The sequence below is a fragment of the Vicia villosa genome, linkage group LG1 (genome assembly GCF_029867415.1).
Source record: "Vicia villosa cultivar HV-30 ecotype Madison, WI linkage group LG1, Vvil1.0, whole genome shotgun sequence".
Lineage (NCBI taxonomy): Eukaryota > Viridiplantae > Streptophyta > Magnoliopsida > Fabales > Fabaceae > Vicia > Vicia villosa.
This window is the reverse complement of record NC_081180.1, coordinates 200470180-200496254: the sequence shown is the minus strand read 5'-3', so window position 1 is coordinate 200496254 and position 26075 is coordinate 200470180. Positions and strand designations below refer to the sequence as shown.

General features: G+C 33.7%; 1 protein-coding gene across 1 annotated transcript; it reads right to left on the bottom strand.

Annotated features, from left to right (window-relative positions):
* Positions 1-16159: 16159 nt before the first annotated feature.
* LOC131662626 (uncharacterized) lies at positions 16160-20090 on the bottom strand. The gene is made up of 9 exons (XM_058932469.1): positions 19941-20090; positions 19720-19835; positions 19230-19339; positions 17797-17909; positions 17456-17722; positions 17309-17378; positions 17070-17237; positions 16487-17016; positions 16160-16411 (listed from the first exon to the last, which is right to left on the bottom strand). The coding sequence occupies exons 1-9, from the start codon at positions 20088-20090 to the stop codon at positions 16160-16162; spliced, it is 1776 nt and encodes a 591-aa protein (XP_058788452.1).
* Between the last annotated feature and the right edge of the window lie 5985 nt (positions 20091-26075).

The following is a 26075-nucleotide window of genomic DNA, read 5'->3' as shown; positions in this document are numbered from 1 at the left end:
TCGTCAGCAAAGTTTTATTTGAAAGCATACAGTTCAACAACCTGGGTACTTCGTTGTCATCATCCTCCCTCCAATCTTTGCATAAAACACAAGTTTGATAGAGAAAGCAAAATAATTTTTTTTTGTAAAAGAAGCATAAACATAGACATAGTGGATGAAAATGAATTCAAACATACGATGCTCATTTCATTAAAACTAACATTCAGGAATATACAAAGTTTAAAAGAAAACAATACAACTGAGGAAATGCAAACAGTAAGGAAACATGGCCTAGTGACTAATCAGTGACGAGGATGAGCTGTCCTGTCTTGATACACTGGCTTTAGGGAGGTAATTGTCTCTGACCCGTTTTCAGCCACTCGGATTCGGCAAAGGATTAGTGACAACATTGGGACCAACATTCTTAAAAGATAACAACTTTGATCTAACCAACTCTTGAACTCTGGCCTTCAAAGGGAAACATCTTTCTAAATCATGGCCCGCTGCCCCTTGATGGAAAGGACAATGAAGATCAGATCTGAAACCATCAGGGAGAGGGTTTCGAGGAGGAAGAATCAGCTTGACGGTAGACAGATAACTTTGAAGATGGAGACAGACAAGGATAAGTTTCATGGATAACCTGGATGTATGTATGCAAATGATGCAATTGTTGTTTATATTATTTTTTTTGAGTTTCAAAGAACTTAAGATATTATTTTGCAAACATTCAGGCATTAGATTAAAGCATTGATCAAGTTATCATCAAAATCAATCATCCATTTTGGTGGATTAGAGTTTTCACCCCATCAACACCCAAGATCCATTGAGTTTGATGAAACTTACGATGTTTACAAAAAAAGACCTCTGAGTTCATTGGAAATCAAAGGAAAAGATTTTTATGAATGTATGAATGCATGAATGCCACATATACAGAAATGGTAACACAAACATGGTGCACATAAGGTAGGTTCCAAAGTTCAACGTCACGAGCATGAGGTTAAAAAACCAAATATGGGATAGTACTAGGGGTTAATCACCTGCATAACGTGTTCTACTGATACGTCAGAGTCCACATTCTTCTTTCGGATAGTACCGGCTTGCACAACTGAACTTGTGAGCCAATAATATTCTCAAGAAAAACTCGTCTGAGTGTGATTCTCCGCATGACAACTAATCCAAGTCTATACCTGAATAGTTTCTGCATCACAACCTAAAAAGGCCAGGATGGGTTGGGGTTCTACGGCCAACTCAGCTTCTACAGTTCAATGAAAGCAATAATGTCTTCGCTACGAAACATGCTAAACATATATTACCAACAAGGAACCTCCACTGAGCGGAAGGATTCTCATGCCAGCTTTTTAAGGACTGAACTCCTTGTATGCCATACATGACTATACCCTCCACCTAATTCTTATGTGTACTTAATCCGGGTTAGGATTTGTCCATAATGTATCTCAAGTGACAAAACCACACATATATCAAGAATAGCATGAAATAACAAGTATGTACAAAATAACCAAGTATAAGCAAATATTAAAGTGATCTAAAACCCTAAGGTAACCCCTCTTTAGAAAACATTGTCCCCAGCAGAGTCGCCAGTTCTGTAAACTCGGCTTTTTGAGCGAACTGACTCCTTGCTCTTTTTTTTTATTTATTTTTTTTATTTTTTGCAAGAGTCCCCACCGACTTTTATTTTATCCAAATAGGAAAGGCATAAAAGAACAGGAAAGACCTTTTGACAGATTTTGGGTTCGGGGGGTTGGTTATACAAAGGGAAGGTTTTAAGCACCCTTTGTATCCATGGTTGTCCATGGGCTCTTAATTGCTTAGCTCACTTTTGATTTAAAAATAGAAGAAGTGAAGATGACGGAAACATAAACAATGCGTCCAAATGGACAAAGAAAGAATAGCGGAAGCATAAATAATATGTCCAAATGGACAAAGAGAAAATAGCGGAAACATAAATAATATGTCCAAATGGACAAAGAAAAAGAGCAGAAACATAAATAATATGTCCAAATGGACAAAGAAAAATAGCAGAAATATAAATAATGCGTCCAAATGGACAAAGAAAAAATAGCAGAAATATAAATAATATGTCCAAATGGACAAAGAAAAAATAGCAGAAATATAAATAATATGTCCAAATGGACAAAGAAAAAATGACAGAAACATAAATAATATGTCCAAATGGACAAAGAAAAAATGGCAGAAATATAAATAATATGTCCAAATGGACAAAGAAAAAATGACAGAAATATAAATAATATGTCCAAATGGACAAAGAAAAAATAGCAGAAATATAAATAATATGTCCAAATGGACAAAGGAAAAATAACAGAAATATAAATAATATGTCCAAGTGGACAAAGAAAAAAATAACAGAAACATAAATAATAAATAATAAAATAAAGCATAAAGCAAGAAATATAAAGAACAATATAATAAAATGCGGAAATTAAAGTCAATTGTTAGTATGTTAGCACGTGAATCATCTTGAAGCTAGTCAAGTATATTCACGATGTTAGTGAAGATCGATGGTGAGTGAATGATGATCTCGGATTTAAAGTTAATGAAAATTTATCAGAAGCTTAATAGAATCATAGCGACTACACGATAAATTTCCAAAAGTCTTAAATCAACTACATACAATCTCTGCCATATTTGATCTTTTATTCTGATTCGGGACAAAGGAAAAAGATAAGAAATAATATCAAATAATATACAAAAATAAATATAAAACAAATTAAACTTAATTCATTCTTTTTGTGATTTTTTTGGAATTGATTTTAAGTTAATTAACAAGCTAATTAAACAAATAATTATACAAAAAATTAAACTTAACAAGAAAAATAAATCTAGTTATGTATAAAATTAGTATAGGATATATAAACCTAATTTAAAAAAATAAAATATTTTTTTTCGAATTTTTTGATAGGTTAGAAATAATTAAAAAAAGCAAATATATACATAATTACTAATTAATTAAGCAAAATAAATTAACTATGAATAAAAATAAAATATTTTTATGTCAAATATTAGATTATAAAAATATAAACCTAAATCTAAAAGGAAAATATTTTTGGAGTTTTTTGATTGGTTGAAAATAATTAAAAAGCAATATTTACATAATTACTAATTAATTAAGCAAAATAAATTAATTATGAAAAGAAATAAAATATTTTTATGTTAAAAATTAAATAAACATTTTATCAACTTAAAACTAAAATTAAAACTTTTTTTTTGAGAAATTGAAAATATGCATAAATATGGAGTTTTTAATTCATGAACTCCTAACACTACTACATATTAAAAATTACATTGTACTTACTCTATGATGTCCCAAGAGTGGAATAGAGTGATTGAAATTGATTGAAAGTGGCTATTTGAATGAGCCTTGATTTTTACAAGTTTCTTGAAACTTTTGCAAAAAATATAAACTTAAACTATGACTTTGTGGTGATTGTTGTTGTTCTTTGCTTGTTCCTCTCTTTTTTTTCCTCTCCTTGAATGAAGAAAATGAAGCTCTATTTATAGGCAAATGATTTGATCTTGAACCCTTGCAAGTTGGAATTTTCATTATTGATTTTGTGGAAAAAATATGATAATGGAATATTTTCAATGAGTGCATTTCTTAACCATGGTTAAAACAATCAAGTGTTATTCTTTCCAATCTCAAATATTATCTTGAGGCATCTTTGAATTGGTCTTGATTGGCAACCATAAGCATCTTTGATAATATCTTTGAATTATCTCACTTTAATTGAATTTTAAATGAATAAAATTTAATTAAAATGAAATAAAAGTGTCATGAATCATGGATAGGTCGTGGATGCCCTTTAGACATATGGGAATCAAGATTGAATCACAAAAGAATTGGCCTTTTTGAAAAAAAATCAAGTTTTGGTCATTACTTGTTTCATGCATTTTTCCAAAAAAGGTCAACTTCATCAAGGCATATCTCCCTCAATTTTGATCCTATGAAAGTGTTCTTTTACTTTTTTGAAAGCCCAAGATGTCCTCTACAAGCCACTTTGGAAGCGTTTTTGCATTTGGAGAAGTTATCTTGATGATATGGGCTTTGACAAAAAACTGCTTTTTGTTGACTTTGAAAATGACCTGTAATGTTTTGGCTTATATCTCTTAGGCGGACGCATTTCTTGACCTTGGTCCCAACATCAAAGTTGTAGAGAATTTAATTTCCTTGAGAATGAGATTTGGTTGGAATTTTTCTGATAAATTATGAGAGAGTTATGGTCGGTCAAAGTTCAGTTGACTTTTAGGTAAAAAACTCTAATTTTGCAATTTTGAGTTTTGTCGATTTCTGAACTTTTCTTGATGAATTATGATTAACCATTGATCACATGATGAATCTTTTGACAAAATATGGATGTTGACAAAAAATTGCATTTTTGACTGTCTGTTGACTTTTTGGTCAAACTGGTCGTCTGTTGACTGTTTGAGCTGTTGACTGTGCGTCTGAGCGAATCGAAGTTTGAAAATTTGCCTGGTGGTACTTTGAGACATATGGAGATCCATGAAATCCATTTGAGGTCTCAAAAACTCGTTCTCCAGTATAATCTGAAACCTGGACACCGCGCCTGCAAATTTTAATTCTGTACCAACTGCGTCGGCATTATTTGTTTGAAAATAAATCTGCAGTGTATGAAGTGATAAACAGTATTTGGCGTTTATGTAAGAATAAATTTAACAGCGAACCAAAATACTGTATAAAAAATTCTAAAAGTTGAGTATTCATAAAATCAGGATATTTATGAAATAAAAATCCAAGATTGTACAAAACTCCAAATTTTTAGACAGAAGTCTGTTGACTTCTCTTTGAAAAAAAAAACGCGGGCAAATTTTGGGGTATAACAATAATGATCATAACACTTAGAAAATGATGGGATCTCAGAGGTCAAAAATTAGGGTGCAACAGATGCCCCTATTTAAGTTTCTTCTATCCGGAGGTGTGAAGATTTGAAATCTTCGTTTCGACGTGATTGAAGAGACTTAAATATATATAAAAACACAATTTTTGAACCTGAGATGCAATGTAATGCTTATGATTATGAATGCATATGATTTCCACGAGATGGAAACAGGACACCACAGGGGAGAAATAAACAGACTCCGTTGGGGAAAAGGTATAAGTCATCCAGGAATAGAACCGGACTTCACAAAAGAAAGAAACAGTCGACAGAAGCTTTCAAGAGTAAAACGTGAAAGGAACTTTGGACAGGAAATCAACAGAGACGTTCAGAAAGAAAAATCTCTAGAACCCACATCAGAAATAATTCGAGTAAAACATGAATGAATTTGGAAAGGAGTATAAATTGACAGAGGCATTCAAGAGTAAAACATGATTGAACATCATCACAGGCAATCAAGACTAAAACATGATTGAATAGTATCAAAAGCAATCAAGAGTAAACCATGATTGGATAACATCATAGGCAATCAAGACTAAAACATGATTGAATATTATCAAAAGCAATCAAGAGTAAACCATGATTGGATAACATCATAGGCAATCAAGACTAAAACATGATTGAACATCATCAAAGACAATCAAGAGTAAAACATGATTGGACAATATCAAAGGTCATCAAGAGTAAAACATGATTGAACAACATCAAGGGTAAAACTGATAACACGATTTTATATCGTATATTTAGCCTAAAATCCATAGATATTTATAGCATTTTCCGTTTATTATGTTAATTTATTATGATATTACGCGTGTATTTGTTTTGTTTCAGGTTTTACACTTCAATTACGTCTATTTGCGAAAAGGAAAGAAAATCGAGCTTAAATGACCAATATTTATGCTTAAAAGACGTAAATTGGGTGCTGAAGTAAAAAGGGAGTGCAATTAGGACCCAAAAGGCCCAAAAGAGCAATCCAGCCCACGAAGGAAAGCAACCCAGGCCACACTTGTAAGCAGAGACGCACGTCTCTGCCACCTCAGCAAAGGGGAGACGCACGTCTCCACCTCCCTAAAGAATCTCCACTTGAGACGCACGTCTCAAGTCAGTCAGCTGCTTCCCTGAAGAATCGGAGACGCACGTCTCCAAGTCCCAGTCAGAAAAAGGTCCCTCAATTCACGGATTCCAACTGCAAATCCCCTCCTATAAATAGGACCTGCTATCTCACTTCAATCTGTCCGATTTCCTGCCAACGAAGTGCTGCCGAAATTGTACCGCGAACCGCTTTTCATTATTCTGTTTTCATTCAACCATTTATTTTCTCACAACGATTTCTACACTGGAAATTGTTGTGAACTTTTCGTAGATCTAGCCTTACGTTAGATTTGTCGTTTTAATTCCTTGTTTTTATTTTCTGCCATTTAAATTCCGAAGAACGATCCAGCCAAGCTGTGGTGGGAGTTCGAGTACTTCAAGATTCAATTTAATTCAGATTTATTTTAATTCAGGTTTATTATTTACCGCCTTTATTTATATTATTATTGCATGATATATTATATGCCAATTAATATGCCTATTAATATGAACCAAATTTATTTATGCATGTTTAACCATATTAATATGTCTGGCTAAATTACTAAAGGTGTCGGTATGTAAAGTAAGTTAACCGTAGGGATCCGAAATAAATTGGCTTAAATTATGTTTTATTAATTATCACTTATTTTTGGTTTATATGTCTAGTTTAATTAGTAAGTCTTAAAACCAATAGAGCGAAAGTTTGAGGGCTTAAGACGGTTAAAGGTTAAAACCAATAGAGCGAAAGTTTGAGGTCTTTAACTGGATAGTAGACATAGGACATTAGTTTTAAGGATGGCGAAAGCGTATTAAAACTAATTGGGACTTATTTATTTCCAAAAATTGTTTTTACACTCGAGCGGGATGGCGAAAGCGTACGTTAGGGATATTAGCTTGCTCCGAGTCAACAGAGCGAAAGTTTGAGATTAGGAGATTTAAATAGATAACAACCTCATAAAATAGGCATTTTATTAATTACATTGTTTCCAAAAAGCTCTTCTAAAGTCTAATGGGATGGCGAAAGCGTACATTAGGATTAGGATAGTAGTCTGACTCAACAGAGCGAAAGTTTGAGACGAGGATTTTTAATCAATTGAATTAGTAAAGATTTTTAATTTGATTATGCAAAAGCCAATGGACCTTCGGATTTCCTGTAGTTAAACGAAATACATACTGATACCTGTCTCTTATTATTATTCTTTATTCTCTCACAATCACTTTCCCTTAGGAACAATCGAAATTTGAGTACTCCTAGCTTTACATAGTAACCTTAGATAACGGTAGATCGATTCATAGTCCCTGTGGATTCGATATCTTTTAAAACTACACGACACGACTGTGCACTTGCAGTTATCAGATTTATAGACACGTAAAGTCGCGATCAAAAACATGATTGAGACACCAACCGAGAGTAAAGCACGATCAAACAACATCAAGAGTAAAACATGATTGAATATAAATAAAGATCAATCAAGAGTAAAGCGTGATTGAATAATATTAAAGGTCAATGCCAAGTAAGTTGGACTTTGATCTCAAGGTAAGATGTTGATAACAACAAGACTTGGAAAAATATAAATGAGCATGAATTTGTTTCTATGCATGATGTTAAATTTTTCTATGCATGATGAATGCTCAATGCAATGTAGTTATTTATGACAACTGAGAATGACTCTTTTGTGAGGCAAGATTGGAGCTTTGATTCCTCAACACGGGAACTCTGAAAAATCCTGCTTGGAAAGAAGATGCTTGATCAAACTTCTTGTCACACTGATAACTGTATTAAACAAATGATCCTTTGAAAAGGACTGATAAACTGTGCTTGGGGATTGCTGAAGAAGATTGTCCCTGATTGAATAATTGTTGCAAGTTAACTGATCATGGCTTCAGTTGAACTATGTTGGGGATGAACTGATCATGGATTCAACTCTTGAAATGAACGTTGGGAAGACTTGCCACAGTATACATCTTGAAGAGGATATTCTGATCAACAAATCTTGATTAAACATATGAACAACAGGATCTTGAAGTAACGTGCCCCTGATAGGATCACTGACCAAGTTTCTCGACTGTTTGAACTTCCTAGAAGATGAGTGCTTAATTGCAAATAAAATGTTCATTCAAGAATGGTAATTTTAATGCAATGCTCAAAACATATTTTTGAAATCAAAGTCACTTTGTAAAGAAAATGGAATCACTGTTCAAAATATAAAGGTTAAAACAATCAACGTGAAAGATGAAGCAAAGATATGGTATCAACATAAATGATTGGTAAATCTCTTGGGAGTCAGCTTACGCAACCTTGTTGTAGTATGCTTTCAAAATAAACCTTGCTTCAATTAGGGCTTTTGAAGGTTGTAACGTGGTCAGGTTCATGGTTTAAAAAATAAAAGGTATAAGGCTCAAAATTTTTGTAACCCACCCCATCTTCGTGATGATCTTCAGTCCTAAACCCAGTTAATTCAAAATATGCATTCAGGCTCCAAGAGACTTCTGGAATTTTTTACCTGTTGTAATGATGATAGTTCACAAGCCAAAAAAACTTAGAGATGGCAGTCACTTCTTCCTTTTGATAGTCACAACATTTTGTGGTTCAAGAACTTATTGACTTATCTCTTCTTTTTTCCTTCTTTTGATATCCCTAACTTTTGCCTGAACTGTTTATTTTGAACTTACAATCAGCGGGATGCCTTAATTTTTGCCTAAGTCATTTTTTGATTTTGACTTAGCAGGCTTTTCTTTTATTTTCATTTTTTGATACCTTTTTTTTGAAAGATAGTGACTACCTTGCTTAATGATTATAAAAAACCATCATCGAATTTTGCTTGACGTTTCCAACATTTCTTTGATGTATGCGGAGGAAAGCTTGTGATTAAAACACTTGTTGAAAGGTGTATTGAATGATTCTCTTAAAATAGAATGCACAACCAAATTAACTGGGAACTACCCTGCCCCGGGTTAATATGTGGGTTATTTCGTATAGAAAGAAACACCAACTTCTAGGCTCAAAGGGGTTGACGAGGGATTAACTTCCTTATTTCTCCAGTGTTTGGGAATTGAAACAATGCCTGTACATCGTCAGCAAAGTTTTATTTGAAAGCATACAGTTCAACAACCTGGGTACTTCGTTGTCATCATCCTCCCTCCAATCTTTGCATAAAACACAAGTTTGATAGAGAAAGCAAAATAATTTTTTTTTGTAAAAGAAGCATAAACATAGACATAGTGGATGAAAATGAATTCAAACATACGATGCTCATTTCATTAAAACTAACATTCAGGAATATACAAAGTTTAAAAGAAAACAATACAACTGAGGAAATGCAAACAGTAAGGAAACATGGCCTAGTGACTAATCAGTGACGAGGATGAGCTGTCCTGTCTTGATACACTGGCTTTAGGGAGGTAATTGTCTCTGACCCGTTTTCAGCCACTCGGATTCGGCAAAGGATTAGTGACAACATTGGGACCAACATTCTTAAAAGATAACAACTTTGATCTAACCAACTCTTGAACTCTGGCCTTCAAAGGGAAACATCTTTCTAAATCATGGCCCGCTGCCCCTTGATGGAAAGGACAATGAAGATCAGATCTGAAACCATCAGGGAGAGGGTTTCGAGGAGGAAGAATCAGCTTGACGGTAGACAGATAACTTTGAAGATGGAGACAGACAAGGATAAGTTTCATGGATAACCTGGATGTATGTATGCAAATGATGCAATTGTTGTTTATATTATTTTTTTTGAGTTTCAAAGAACTTAAGATATTATTTTGCAAACATTCAGGCATTAGATTAAAGCATTGATCAAGTTATCATCAAAATCAATCATCCATTTTGGTGGATTAGAGTTTTCACCCCATCAACACCCAAGATCCATTGAGTTTGATGAAACTTACGATGTTTACAAAAAAAGACCTCTGAGTTCATTGGAAATCAAAGGAAAAGATTTTTATGAATGTATGAATGCATGAATGCCACATATACAGAAATGGTAACACAAACATGGTGCACATAAGGTAGGTTCCAAAGTTCAACGTCACGAGCATGAGGTTAAAGAACCAAATATGGGATAGTACTAGGGGTTAATCACCTGCATAACGTGTTCTACTGATACGTCAGAGTCCACATTCTTCTTTCGGATATTACCGGCTTGCACAACTGAACTTGTGAGCCAATAATATTCTCAAGAAAAACTCTTCTGAGTGTGATTCTCCGCATGACAACTAATCCAAGTCTATACCTGAATAGTTTCTGCATCACAACCTAAAAAGGCCAGGATGGGTTGGGGTTCTACGGCCAACTCAGCTTCTACAGTTCAATGAAAGCAATAATGTCTTCGCTACGAAACATGCTAAACATATATTACCAACAAGGAACCTCCACTGAGCGGAAGGATTCTCATGCCAGCTTTTTAAGGACTGAACTCCTTGTATGCCATACATGACTATACCCTCCACCTAATTCTTATGTGTACTTACTCCGGGTTAGGATTTGTCCATAATGTATCTCAAGTGACAAAACCACACATATATCAAGAATAGCATGAAATAACAAGTATGTACAAAATAACCAAGTATAAGGAAATATTAAAGTGATCTAAAACCCTAAGGTAACCCCTCTTTAGAAAACATTGTCCCCAGCAGAGTCGCCAGTTCTGTAAACTCGGTTTTTTGAGCGAACTGACTCCTTGCTCTTTTTTTTTATTTATTTTTTTTATTTTTTTGCAAGAGTCGCCACCGACTTTTATTTTATCCAAATAGGAAAGGCATAAAAGAACAGGAAAGACCTTTTGACAGATTTTGGGTTCGGGGGGTTGGTTATACAAAGGGAAGGTTTTAAGCACCCTTTGTATCCATGGTTATCCATGGGCTCTTAATTGCTTAGCTCACTTTTGATTTAAAAATAGAAGAAGTGAAGATGACGGAAACATAAACAATGCGTCCAAATGGACAAAGAAAAAATAGCGGAAGCATAAATAATATGTCCAAATGGACAAAGAGAAAATAGCGGAAACATAAATAATATGTCCAAATGGACAAAGAAAATAGCAGAAACATAAATAATATGTCCAAATGGACAAAGAAAAATAGCAGAAATATAAATAATACGTCCAAATGGACAAAGAAAAAATAGCAGAAATATAAATAATATGTCCAAATGGACAAAGAAAAAATAGCAGAAATATAAATAATATGTCCAAATGGACAAAGAAAAAATGACAGAAACATAAATAATATGTCCAAATGGACAAAGAAAAAATGGCAGAAATATAAATAATATGTCCAAATGGACAAAGAAAAAATGACAGAAATATAAATAATATGTCCAAATGGACAAAGAAAAAATAGCAGAAATATAAATAATATGTCCAAATGGACAAAGGAAAAATAACAGAAATATAAATAATATGTCCAAGTGGACAAAGAAAAAAAATAACAGAAACATAAATAATAAATAATAAAATAAAGCATAAAGCAAGAAATATAAATAACAATATAATAAAATGCGGAAATTAAAGTCAATTGTTAGTATGTTAGCACGTGAATCATCTTGAAGCTAGTCAAGTATATTCACGATGTTAGTGAAGATCGATGGTGAGTGAATGATGATCTCGGATTTAAAGTTAATGAAAATTTATCAGAAGCTTAATAGAATCATAGCGACTACACGATAAATTTCCAAAAGTCTTAAATCAACTACATACAATCTCTGCCATATTTGATCTTTTATTCTGATTCGGGACAAAGGAAAAAGATAAGAAATAATATCAAATAATATACAAAAATAAATATAAAACAAATTAAACTTAATTCATTCTTTTTGTGATTTTTTTGGAATTGATTTTAAGTTAATTAACAAGCTAATTAAACAAATAATTATACAAATAATTAAACTTAACAAGAAAAATAAATCTAGTTATGTATAAAATTAGTATATGATATATAAACCTAATTTAAAAAAATAAAATATTTTTTTTCGAATTTTTTGATAGGTTAGAAATAATTAAAAAAAGCAAATATATACATAATTACTAATTAATTAAGCAAAATAAATTAACTATGAATAAAAATAAAATATTTTTATGTCAAATATTAGATTATAAAAATATAAACCTAAATCTAAAAGGAAAATATTTTTGGAGTTTTTTGATTGGTTGAAAATAATTAAAAAGCAATATTTACATAATTACTAATTAATTAAGCAAAATAAATTAATTATGAAAAGAAATAAAATATTTTTATGTTAAAAATTAAATAAACATTTTATCAACTTAAAACTAAAATTAAAACTTTTTTTTGAGAAATTGAAAATATGCATAAATATGGAGTTTTTAATTCATGAACTCCTAACACTACTACATATTAAAAATTACATTGTACTTACTCTATGATGTTCCAAGAGTGGAATAGAGTGATTGAAATTGATTGAAAGTGGCTATTTGAATGAGCCTTGATTTTTACAAGTTTCTTGAAACTTTTGCAAAAAATATAAACTTAAACTATGACTTTGTGGTGATTGTTGTTGTTCTTTGCTTGTTCCTCTCTTTTTTTTCCTCTCCTTGAATGAAGAAAATGAAGCTCTATTTATAGGCAAATGATTTGATCTTGAACCCTTGCAAGTTGGAATTTTCATGATTGATTTTGTGGAAAAAATATGATAATGGAATATTTTCAATGAGTGCATTTCTTAACCATGGTTAAAACAATCAAGTGTTATTCTTTCCAATCTCAAATATTATCTTGAAGCATCTTTGAATTGGTCTTGATTGGCAACCATAAGCATCTTTGATAATATCTTTGAATTATCTCACTTTAATTGAATTTTAAATGAATAAAATTTAATTAAAATGAAATAAAAGTGTCATGAATCATGGATAGGTCGTGGATGCCCTTTAGACATATGGGAATCAAGATTGAATCACAAAAGAATTGGCCTTTTTGAAAAAGAATCAAGTTTTGGTCATTACTTGTTTCATGCATTTTTCCAAAAAAAGGTCAACTTCATCAAGGCATATCTCCCTCAATTTTGATCCTATGAAAGTGTTCTTTTACTTTTTGGAAAGCCCAAGATGTCCTCTACAAGCCACTTTGGAAGCGTTTTTGCATTTGGAGAAGTTATCTTGATGATATGGGCTTTGACAAAAAACTGCTTTTTGTTGACTTTGAAAATGACCTGTAATGTTTTGGCTTATATCTCTTAGGCGGACGCATTTCTTGACCTTGGTCCCAACATCAAAGTTGTAGAGAATTTAATTTCCTTGAGAATGAGCTTTGGTTGGAATTTTTCTGATAAATTATGAGAGAGTTATGGTCGGTCAAAGTTCAGTTGACTTTTAGGTAAAAAACTCTAATTTTGCAATTTTGAGTTTTGTCGATTTCTGAACTTTTCTTGATGAATTATGATCAACCATTGATCACATGATGAATCTTTTGACAAAATATGGATGTTGACAAAAAATTGCATTTTTGACTGTCTGTTGACTTTTTGGTCAAACTGGCCGTCTGTTGACTGTTTGAGCTGTTGACTGTGCGTCTGAGCGAATCGAAGTATGAAAATTTGCCTGGTGGTACTTTGAGACATATGGAGATCCATGAAATCCATTTGAGGTCTCAAAAACTCGTTCTCCAGTATAATCTGAAACCCGGACTTCGCGCCTGTAAATTTTAATTCTGTACCAACTGCGTCAGCATTATTTGTCTGAAAATAAATCTGAAATAAACAGTGTATGAAGTGATAAACAGTATTTGGCGTTTATGTAAGAATAAATTTAACAGCGAACCAAAATACTGTATAAAAAATTCTAAAAATTGAGTATTCATAAAATCAGGATATTTATGAAATAAAAATCCAAGATTGTATAAAACTCCAAATTTTTAGACAAAAGTCTGTTGACTTCTCTTTGAAAAAAAAATACGCGGGCAAATTTTGGGGTATAACAATAATGATCATAACACTTAGAAAATGATGGGATCTCAGAGGTCAAAAATTGGGGTGCAACAATAACCACAGACCAGGGATCAGTGTTTACTAGTCGAAAGATGCAAGAATTTGCGAAAGAGATGGGATTCAAGTTGTTCACTTCTACACCTTATTATGCTCAAGCAAATGGACAAGTCGAAGCAGCCAATAAAGTGATAATTGGTCTGATAAAGAAGCATGTAGGGAAGAAACCTAAGAATTGGCACAAGACGTTGGACCAGGCACTTTGGGCTTGTCGAACATCAGCAAAAGAAGCTACCAATACTACACCTTTCCAATTGACGTTCGAACACGATGCAGTACTTCCAGTCGAAATATACTTGCAATCAGCCAGGATTCAGAGACAAGAAGAAATTCCCCCAAATATATATTGGGAAATGATGATGAATGAATTAGTTGATCTGGACGAAGACAGACTTCGAGAATTGGAAATGATAAAAAGGCAAAAATAAAGGGTGTCAAGAGCATATAACAAAAAGGTGAAAGGTAAAACATTTATTAACAATGATTTAGTTTGGAAAGTTATATTTCCTATAGATCGAAAGAACCAAGCTTTAGGCAAATGGTCTCCACACTAGGAAGTCCCTTTTCGAATCTTAAAAGTATTCTCAAATAATATTTACGAGATAGAAGAGCAGACAGAAGATCGTAGGATCTTAAGAGTGAATGGGAAGTATCTGAAAAGATACAAGCCAGTTATGCACGAAGTAAAGATTGCGAAAACGTAAGCATTAACTGTAGATGTCGTGGGCCAAAATGGTACAACATTTCGCCCAAATGGCTTTATCTTTATGCAAGTTGAGTAAGATAAAGTAAGAAGAAAAACGATGTCAAAATATATATTCCATTACTTCAAAAGATTAGGGGTACATTTGGTCAAGATGGTTGCATTACATGCAAACCAAAAAAAATAAAAAATTACTACTAAATAAAAGAAGTATTAAATATTAAAGACCCACGATGCCTCCAACACCCTTCATTTGACCCTTTGCTGCAAACCCTATAAGCTTAGCAAGGGTAAGCTTTCCGCCTCGAATGGGTCAAGGGATCCTTCCCTGCGCAATCTTCCGTAAGGAAGACAAGAGGGTTTGCCTTGGCGAGAAGCAGCAACGACAACGACTTCGGTGAGATGTTTGAAAATCATAAGTGGTATGTTGATCTTCTTTTTTTCGAGAGCATAGAGCATGAACTCTAGGTCCTCCACCATGATGCTTTCCTCATCTTCCTTTCGTGGGTGAAAGTTACCCACCAGGAATTGATGTCAGATCCTGCAAAGGAGCGCGTTGAAGGGGTCATTAGCGAAAGTACTCGCTAAAACGTCAGAAGTGCTCATGGCAAAAGAGTTGTCAAAAACAAGACCAGAGTTTTCACATCTCATCACTTCAGAGATGAGTGTTGGAGAGATGACAATGCGAGACCCGTGGAATCGGGAAACGATGGTGGTCTTTCCCTCTGAGTCCATATGGATGGATGCAAACATCCAGAAATCCGCCAGCATGTTTGGGTAAACAGACCCTTCTAAGATTCCCAGATAAACCTGCAAGTTCTGGGTGGCAAAGAGTTCATCAACATCAATGTCATTGTGTTGGAACTCTTCAGCAGATGGTTTGAATTCTTTCTTGATGGCAGAGATAATGTTGTTATAAGTTAGAGGTATCATCGTTGCAAGAAAGAAGTATAAGAAAGAAAAAACTTGATGAAAATATGGAAGAGGATGAAGATATGATAGAAATGATAAGGTTTATATAGAAGATGTTTGTCTTGAAGAGTGATTACGCTTTGAAATTTGATTGGACCGCGTGTGGGATCCCCGAGGGAAGATATGGAGTCCGCCGTTTCTAGTCTTGGAAGTTGAAGTGTAATCATGTTAGAAACTGATACACGCACGTCTTAATTAGAAGTTTTGGGAAAGTGATGTCATGATTAACTGACTGTTATGGCTAGTGGAGTGGAAACGTCAAGTCAAAACTAAGTGGCTGCGAAGAGTGATCATGTCACGTGTATAAGTTATCGAGGTCATCATGATGGTTGGAAAATAGGTTTTGACAATTTAAATTGTTAAAATATTATATGTGACATTGCATGGTAGAATATATGTATAATTAAGAGACAAATAATATATGTATATTCATTAGCAAGGTCGATTACTAAAAGCAGGACAAGTACAAAATGGAAAAAAACATTACAAAGATTATTATGATTAAGCAAAATCTGCAGGGAGATTGTTCTTCATTGTGGAGTATTGAGAGGCCCATAAAGACAAGTGGCGTTCGATTGTGGCCTGTTGCTTCTTCAACTCTTCGATCTCTGGCACTAATTTTTGCGCCGTTTCGATATGTTGAATCCCCGCTTGTACCACATCATCTAATTCTTTTTTCTTTAACTGCTTGATTTCTTCCTGGCGAGACTTGGCAGCTTTCACTTTCTCTTGGAGGTGATCAATTTCTTCTTCCTAAGGTTTGATATTCACTCCGCAAGTGTCATATTCCTTTTTGAGCTTCGCACGCTCAAGCTTAAGGGCACCAACTTTGGTAGTTGATTCGTTAGCAGCTTTCCATGAAGAACTATGAGAAGTTACTTTCGTGTTGAGTTTTTGGTCAACTTCTCGCTTTCGAAGGTTATCAGCTTGAAGCTGATCAAGCAAGGAACTTAGCGAAACAATCACTTGTGAGGCTTCGTCGGAGACTTGGAGTAGATCCACCTTCTTTAAAAGATTATTCAAACCAAAGCAGCTGGTGGAGTCTTTGCTCAGAACTTCGATAAGGTTAGTCTCAAAGAACTTTTTCTTTATCTGGCGAAGGAGGTTTGGAGTATCATTTCCCGTACCACTTTCCACCAAGATGTTCAAAGAAGTCTCAACCATGATGGGCAAAACACTTTTGGCATTCATCATAGCCTTGAGGAAGCTTACAGGATCAGTGTTTTTGAGTTGCTCTAATTCAGCTGGAGTGAGTTCAGAAGAAGTTTTGGTTGAAGTGGTTGCAGGAGCAACAATAGTACCAAAGGTCGAAGTTTCAACATTGCTTGATTTATGTAAACTAGAGACTTCGTTTGTAGCTTCAATCCCGAAGTTAGTGTCCTCATTTCAGGTAGATTGCTCAGATACTCACCAGTGTTAGAATGTTGAGGAGGATCTTCCATATCTTCGTCTTGATTGATAACGGGAGATCCATCATTCGAATGAGTATCTTCAGTATGCTCAGGGGAAGTAGCTTTGGCGCTAGGTTCGTTATCCTTGAGAACAGGAGAAAGACTGGGAGATTTTTGTTGAGGAACACCTGTTACAAAAATACATTAAGATAAAAGCTACGAAAAAGTATTGATAGGTTCAAGGCCTATAAAGGTATACCTTGGGGATTATCAAGGTCAAAGTTGAGAGTTGAAGCTTTGAGGTCAGAAGTAATTGTGCCTGCATCGTCCTACAAATTTAAGGTAAAATGTAAACTTAGCATGAAAAGTTAGGCATATTGGATTGTTAAAGTCCAAGATTCGATACCTTGGGTGGGATGTTATCTGGGCTTAAGTTATGACTTTCGACAACTAGGGCATTACCATCGGTCTTCAAAAGTTGTTCATCAGACAGTACTTTATCACTTGATGATGTGGGTTTTGAGGTCCCAGATCCTTTGCCTTTAACTGAAGAAATGGTGGCCTTCTGTCTTTTCTTCGCGGCTTGTCTAGTATGAGGAGGAGATCTATCCTCATCATCTGAAGCACTAGTATTTGAAGGTTTCCTTTTTGGAGTTGGTGGGGGTTTCGAACTCTAAAAATATTCACAATAAGGAAATTTAGTAATTTCTAGAATACAAGCACAAGTGAGAGTGTGAAAGTGTATACCATTGGTTTCTTGCCAGTGTTAACAGAGTCATCTCCACTTGCTTTGTTGCTTCTCGAAGCTTCAGCGTCCTTTTGTGCAGCTGCCTCTTTGATGACTCGCTTTCGACCTAGAGCTGTAAATAAAGCAAAATTAGTAAACAGACAAAGAAAAGGTTGTAATCGAAAGATTATCCAAGCCCCAACCTTCAGGTATTGGAGTCAGAACACGAACGTGCTCGAGGCCTATATGAAGATGTCCTTTGAAATTATCCAAGGTATGTTTAGTCGGAACCACTCGTTCAGCGCATTTTTTGGATTGTTCGCAAAGGATTTTTGGGACATTCCCACACACAAACCAGTCTGGAAAAGGAGGGCTTAGAGCCACACCAAAATCAGCACTAGGTAGTGGAGGGAATTTTGGAGGATAGAGCTTGAAAGCCACTTCATAACGTTGTTCAGGTCGAACATACGTGGGCAATTTCAGCTTATCCAGTTTTGTGGAAAATTTTTCACGCAAAGTGACCGCAGCATCACGAACGGTCCGACTAAGATCATCGGGCCTGTAGATAGTTTCAAAGAATTTTTGAAAGGCTTGAATTTCTTTAATATGAGTTAAAGTACCTTTATTAAAGTTCACGCACATCAGCAAAAGCTTCAGTTAGTTCTTGCAAAAGACTATTCGCATAGAAGATTTGCTTGTTATAATATTCTGTCCACCACTGATGAAAATCTATGGTAGAATAGAAAGCAGGTTCGAAGGAAATGAGAGAGAGGGTCGTGATGCCAACATATTTAGAAATCTTAGACTCATAGTCTTCTTCAGCTGAATGCATAGTGTGTAGACACATATGACTTCTCTTTTCATACATACATTTTGGTTTGAGTTGAACCAACCCAAATTGTCTTGATACGATGTTAGGTTGGTAACAAAGAAGACAACAGTGGCTCTTCGGAGATTGTAGTCGATGATACAACAGTTTAGGCGTCAAAAAGCCTCCCAATTAACCATGGATTCAGCTTGTTGATCTAGAGAAGTTGCAGGGAATTCTCGGGTGAACCATTCAGGACCCACCTCTCTTTTCACAAATGGAGCCATAGAAGGACTGAAGTGGTAACGTTTAGCGAACATCATCATGTACGCTCGGAAAGTCTCACGAAGCTTTCCTGGTTCTTCTTTGAGATTTAGGTGGGCTAGTCTAGTCCCTTCGACTGTTCGATTTCGTATGGCCATATCTTCTTCATCCACGATTCCTTTGCGTGGGAGGTAAGCTTCGAAGGTGGCATTGAGCCACAGCTGTAGTAACCAGAAGGGTCCAGCGAAGAGGAGAGATCCAGTTTTGTAATCTTTGACGAGGTCTGTTGCTTCGCCAAGATTTTCATAAAGGTACCCTAAAATTAGCTGGCTTAAATTCAATTTCTTTCCATCATTTATCTGGTTAGCCATACAAAGGTACCTCTTTGCCACTGGAGGGATCTAGAACAAAAAACCCATCTTGAGAGCCAAAGTGCCTGGAATGCAATATGCTCTTCATCTGTTACTTCATCAGTCGAAGTGTCATGGTGTCTTAGGATAAATGGAGTATAAGTGGCTTTGATTTCATTAAATTGAATAGTATCAGTATCCATGTAGTTGGGATCGAAAACTTCCCCTGTTGGTCGAAGCCCTGTGATAGCGGATATGTCGAAAAGGGTTGGGGTGATCATTCCACAAGGAAGATGAAAGGTGTTGTGAGAAGCATCCCAAAAATATAAGATGCTACTAACATAGCTTGGTTGTACTCTAAGCCTGTCTTAGACAATTGGATCAGATCATAAATCCCCAAGTCTTTCCAAAATGAAGCCTTTTTTGTTTCTACTTTAGCCAACCAAGCGTAGTAAAGTTCAGGATCCTTTGCTAAAGGGATTGATCTAAACACTTTGAGAAAGTTGGTCATATAATTTAACCTAATTTTCTCTGGAACCGCGGCGGCTTCAGTCGAAACATCATCCGCATTGGTGGTTTCAGTTAAGACTAGGTTACCCTCTTTGTCTATTTGGTTCTTGCTAACTAAGGGCCTATTCTTATAATAAGCAGGAAAGAATTTACCCAGAGAAGAACTACTATCTCAAGGTAAAGGACCCATAAAAGCGTGAGTTTTTCCAGAAAGAACAAAAGGAATGATTACCTGAGAAGCGTAAATAGCGTGAGTTTCTGCTAAATTTGGGTCTGGAATGTATTGCTGGTTACCCACCTGTGTAGGATGCTGAAACTGTTGAACAGGTTGAAGCGCATTTGAAGTCTCCGATGTGGGGATATGGATGGTGTAAGACGCCATGGATGAGATTGCTTCAAGAATTTGGTTTGAAACTTAAAAAGGGTTTTTGTGTGTTGAGTTTCAGAAAGATAGAGAACAAAGTCATGTAGTAAGGAGAAAACCTTGAAGGCTAAAGCTTAAGTATTTAAAGGTTTAGTAAGAGCTTTTCAAATCTTTTTGAATAAAGGTCAAACGGACACGCGGCAATAGCTGATTTAATCTAACGGCGGTCGAACAATCGTTAGCCTTACTCCTAGTATCTAGGAGCAATGATCACAAGTAATGACAAAACGTGGGAACGCACGTTTTGAAGAGACATTTTTGAAAATGACAAGACATTTTGAAAGATAAGTCATAAATGATTATGACGTTAGTCAGATGTCTTGGAACTCTAAAATATATGAGTAAAACAAAATCTCATCATGACAAGAAACGCTTATTTCTCTTGTTTGTCGAAACAGGCATTTATTGGGGGCAATTTGTTAGCTGGAGATTTTGATTGAAGGATATGTTTCTTGAAGAATTAGAGTTCGAAGAAGAAGATGGCTTTCGATGGCCATTCTTGAGAATAAATGGTTTTTAAGGCCATTTCCGAGGATGTTATTTATGATGAAGATGATTGAAATCGAAGCTGAATCGAGATAGATTGTCTTTGAGACTTAAGTGTTTTTCGAAATACAAAGAGTACTGAAGCTTAGCGTATTTCGTTGCATTCTCACTAAAGATCACGTTGCCACGTATCGAAAGAGAATTCAGGCGGGAGGATTTGAATTTCAAAATATTATGTATAACCGAACAAGGACAGATGGCGCCCCAGGGATTCGAAACGCATGCATGTGAGCAACGTGTCATTTTGTTAGCGTAGGACCGTTAGGGTCGAATTAGTATAAATAAGGGTCTTAGTATCAGGATCCAGGGTGTTCATTTTGTACAAATCACTCACAAATCACTCAAGTATCAAGTGTTATGAGAAATAGTTCGCTGAGAAATGTACGTATGACACCACACTTTTAATATGTTTGTATTTCTATTTACAGAATCCAAGTGTCTTTAAGTTTCTTTTACTTTTCGCCCAGTTTTTCCTTCAATTCTAGTTTTCTTTTCAATAAGTCTTTATATTATTGCACTTTACAATTCTGTACTTTACGTTTCTGAAAGTTACATTCCTTTATCTTTTCGTCAAAGTTTTTACTTACATTTATAACCAGTTTATGTTTCAGTTGTGTACATTCTTTGTTAGTTTATTTCGCAAGTTATTTACATGTTCATACTATAACCAAGTTTCGAAGCAAAAGACCAATAAATATGAGGCAAATTATCTCGAAAGACAACTATTTGACTATGTCCTAGGATCAATCTAGTCGATCCTGCGAGTAACCAAAGTATATTTATAGTTTGGAGGACTAGCGGTTGTTTACCGGAAATCACCGTAAACAAACAGACAGTGTTGTTGGGAGAATCCGAAAAAGGGATTCATATTGGGGTAAAATTGATGATTACTGTAATGAGCGTTGCTCATTTGATCCTCCCCGTGATGGAGCTGCGTGTAGAAATCATTACAACTACACGAACAAATTACTTAATAAATGGACTGACGCTTATGATAACTCTAAGCATATGCAACAAAGCGGGTGGTCGGAGAATGATGTATTGGCAAAAGCACATGAATTATATTCAAGTGGTAAGAGTGGACATTTCCTTCTAATGTCAGAACGGCTCTCTGTCCGTGATCAACCACGTTATGGTAGTCAGGTTGGAGGAAATACTGGATCTGGAAGTAGTGGATCTAAGAGAGCCCACGAGAGTGATGCAAGTGATTCCAACTCCGTAGGATTATGATCAACATTGCATAGATTATGATCAATCTGAGGCAAGTGGGTTTAGTACACCGGAGCCATTCTCAACTGAGGTGCTACCTACATTTGCGAATCATGTGCGTGCTAGATCTGTAATGCGATTCACATGTACATCACGAATTGCAAGAAGATTTAGTCAAACACATATGGACAAAGTTCAGAATGTTTCATGATTAAATAGATTGCTTATGAGTTGAGTCTATTGTACGAATTAAGTTATGTGTGTTTCATTTTAGATGTGTTGTGTGTTTAGTGTATTGTATTGCATTTTAAGTTTTATGTAATTTTATTTGTTTTATTAATAATGACTATCCCTATATTTCGTATTTATTACTTGCAAGGAAAAAAATTAATTAAGAATATAAAATTAGAAAAATAAATTAAAATAAATTATTAAATTAGAAAAAATTAAAATAAATTATTTAACTCTTAATTATTTTAATTTAATTTCAATTGATAATTGTTATTAATATATAATCACAAAAATAAAAATATAAAAGAAAATAATAATATGAAATAAAAGTGGTGGGGTAGAGTGTTGAATTTTATTAAACAAAATCATTGTAGTAAGTAAAAATTGAATGAGTGTTGAATTATTAGATGGAAGAGAGATAATAATGTGGAGTGTAAAAAATGAAAAAATAGGATGTTGAATTTAGAAATAATTGTTGATAGTCTTACATTAATGTTGTTTCATGAAAAGCTGCATCTTTACATATGCTAATCAGTTATCATGTAATCGATTTCCATCAACCAATGTATAATTTTTTGAAATTTTCAAGCTTGGTAATCGATTAGCATGGGGCATTAGTCGATTACCACTACAATTCTTTTGAAAGAAACACACTTTTTTTTAGCTTATATCAATGACTTTATGCACAATCCTTTTAAAACATCTTAGCGATGAAGTTTGAGTGATATTTATGAGCTTTCAAGTGTAATACAAAATGAGTTGTGATATGTTCCTTTATGATAACGATCATTGAAAATCTTCCATTCGTTTCCCATTGATCACTCTACATGATAACTTGATCCTTTTGTTCTTTGAGATCCAATTATCTTCGTCGAAACCAAGCCAAATTAAAAAATATCTTCTAGAAATGTTTGTCGGTGTATAATTCCCAAACGATATAGAACTTTTTGTGGCAGTGCCTCTTATCATGCATCAAAAGTTGGATAAATATGTTACATTTATTTATTTAATGTGGTTCAAAGAAAACTGTGTTTTTAAAAATGTACTAGTATATAACCCGCGCGATGCGCGGTTTGCTTATAATATATTATTATTATTGTATATTAAATTTTAAACTTCATCAAAATTTTAAAATTATTGTTATGTTTATGGAGTATTTTTTAAATTATTTTATTTGAGTAATTGTTATAGGTAGTTTTTTAGATACATATTTTAAAAAAAGTTGAATATTAAGAATAATATAAAGGATCAATTGATTGTGTTTATAAGATTTTTTTTCTAATGAGTTTATTTGATTAATTATTGTATATGAGTTTATTATAATAGTTAAGAATATGTTGAATTTTAAAGAGTAATAAATTAGATAGATATAATAGTAAATAATATAGGAATTATAATAAGTTCTATCAATTAGTTTGTATCTTAAAAGTTTAATGATTTTTGCATAATTTTTTTTAATGATTTTAATGAACGAAGAATATATAAAACAACATTTGATTGATTGTCATTTAAACGGTTAAAATTTCTATTAATAATAAGTAAAAAAGTATAATTTCAAAAATTCTAATAGTCATCAATTATAGGTTTAGGATAATTGAGATCGATTTTTTTTAAAATTAGAATTTGGTACTAACTGCAAAGTTAAAAATTTTATTGCTAGATAATGTCTTTAATATAGGAAAATGGAGTTTTAATTTTTTTAAGAGTTACAATTTGGATTCATAAATAGTGAAAAATATATTTTAATATTTTTAATAGGTCATTGATGGTTGAATAGGAATGTAGAAATAAAAAACAAAACTTCAAAATGATTAAAATGAAAATTAAATATCATCAATATGCACCGATTATAGTGTAAGAATCTTGATTGTTAAAAGTAGTTTCTTTAAATTAATAAAATATTTTTTTATAAAGAATAACAACATCAATTATTCCATGTTTCTACTAAACAACAAAAATATTTTGAAGTTGAGATGAAGGAAATTTAATGAAAATTAAATATTGTTGGTATGGTTATATTCGAAAAATCATAAGTGGAAAAAGAAAATTAAACAAAAAATAATAATCTAAGTCGCATGGTTATATTGGGACGAAAACATGTATAGTTTTAGAAATTTGACGATCTTAATGATTGCAAAAATTATATATTTCAATATTCATTCTAAGGTTGTTATGCGTAGAAGTAGAGGCCGATAAATTACTTCCAAATTGGAACAGGTAAATTTATATGCATATTTATTACAATAAAAATATAAAGCATATATCAAAATAATTTTAACATAAGCATATGTATTACGATTTTTAAAATTTAGATGCTCCAGATGATTGCAAGAGATGTATATTTCAATCTTCATTCTAAAATTGTTATTGTTAGGAGCTTGACCCGAGTAGACTCTCATTCAAATTGCAAAACCTGCAAAATAATAATGAAAAATTATATATTACACATATGACTATGAAATGAATTTGAATATGATCAAAATAATATTTATGAAATAAATTTGAATATGGTCAAAACAATTGAATAAAATTTATACAGAAAAATATGGACATGAAATATATTTGAATAGATGTAGAAAAAGATGAACCTTTCCAGAGCTTTTGGATTAGATAAAGATAGAAAAATAAATTTTCTTTTTGAAATGGGGTAGAATAGCTCACTCATTCATCTCATTGTTTTTCAGATTATGCATCTGTTTACGGTGATTTCCGGTAAACAACCGCTAGTCTTCCAAACTATAATAAATATGATTTGGTTACTCGCAGGATCGACTAGATTGATCCTAGGACACATAGTCAAAAAGATTGTTATCAATGTTCATTTGAGCCATATTCATGATTCGTCTTCTTCAATAAGCGTTGTTCGATTAAAGAACAAGTAATCTTGATAATCACTTTGTTAAATGTAAGTATGATTTCAATGAAAAGATAAGTAACATAACATATGAAACTAAAAGGACTGTTAAAACGTAAAGAATCTTAGAATGCAGAAACGTTAAAGACTTTGAAAATAAATGACATGAAAGTAATTCGAAAGTAAATGACATTAAAGTAAAGATACAGAAATGTAAATGGCAAGAAGTAAATGGAATGCAGTAATTCTGAAAGATATTTGAAAACGAAAGATAATACACATGTATTAAAGTGGTGGTGTCATACGTACATTTTCTCAGCGAACTCTTTCTCTTAACACTTGATACTTGAGTAAATATGTGAGTGATTTGTACAAAATGAACACACAGAATCCTAACATTAAGACTCCTATTTATACTAGTTTCGACCTTAACGGTCCTACACTAATCTGCTGCCACGTCTCTCATAAGAACTTCCAGCGACGCCATCTGTTACTTGGACAGTTACGAAACCGTCTTCGAATTTCAAATCTTCCCGCCTGAGTCCGTCTTCGACGCGTGGCAGTGTATTAAAAACACTACGAAAACACGCTAAGTAGTAATACTTGAATATATTTTATAAATTTTGTCTAAGTCCCCGAAGACACATACTTTCACTAGCTTTCAGTATTCATTATCTTCATAACGAACTTAGAAATCTTTATTCTCGAAGCATGGCCATCAGTAGCCATCTTTTATTTTTAAGGGATGGCCATCAGTAACCATCTTTCCTTCGATTTTCCACTTCTTCGAAGGACAAATATTACAAGACGAAATCTTCAGCTAACAAATTGCCCCCAATAAATGCCTGTTTCGAAAATCAACAGAAATAGGCGTTTCTTGTCATCATAAGATTTCGTTTCTTATCGATCTTTGAGAGTTCCAAGACTGCTGACTAACGTCATAATCATTGATGACCCTGTTCCCGAAACGTCTTGTCATTTTCAAAGATGTCTTCTCATAACTTACATTCCCACGTTTTTAACCTTACTTCTTGATCATTACTCCTACATACTAGGAGTGAAGCTAATTTATTCGACCGCCGTCGGATTAAATCACCAGCCGC

Coding starts and splice junctions, on each gene's coding strand:
- LOC131662626 (XM_058932469.1), bottom strand. CDS start 20,090: ATGGCGTCTTACACCATCCATATCCCCACATCGGAGACTTCAAATGCG. Junction 17,910..19,229: donor ATCCCTCCAGTGGCAAAGAG/GTACCTTTGTAT, acceptor CTTTATTTACAG/CTCTAGGTCGAAAGCGAGTC. Junction 16,412..16,486: donor CTAACGAATCAACTACCAAA/GTTGGTGCCCTT, acceptor ATCAAACCTTAG/GAAGAAGAAATTGATCACCT.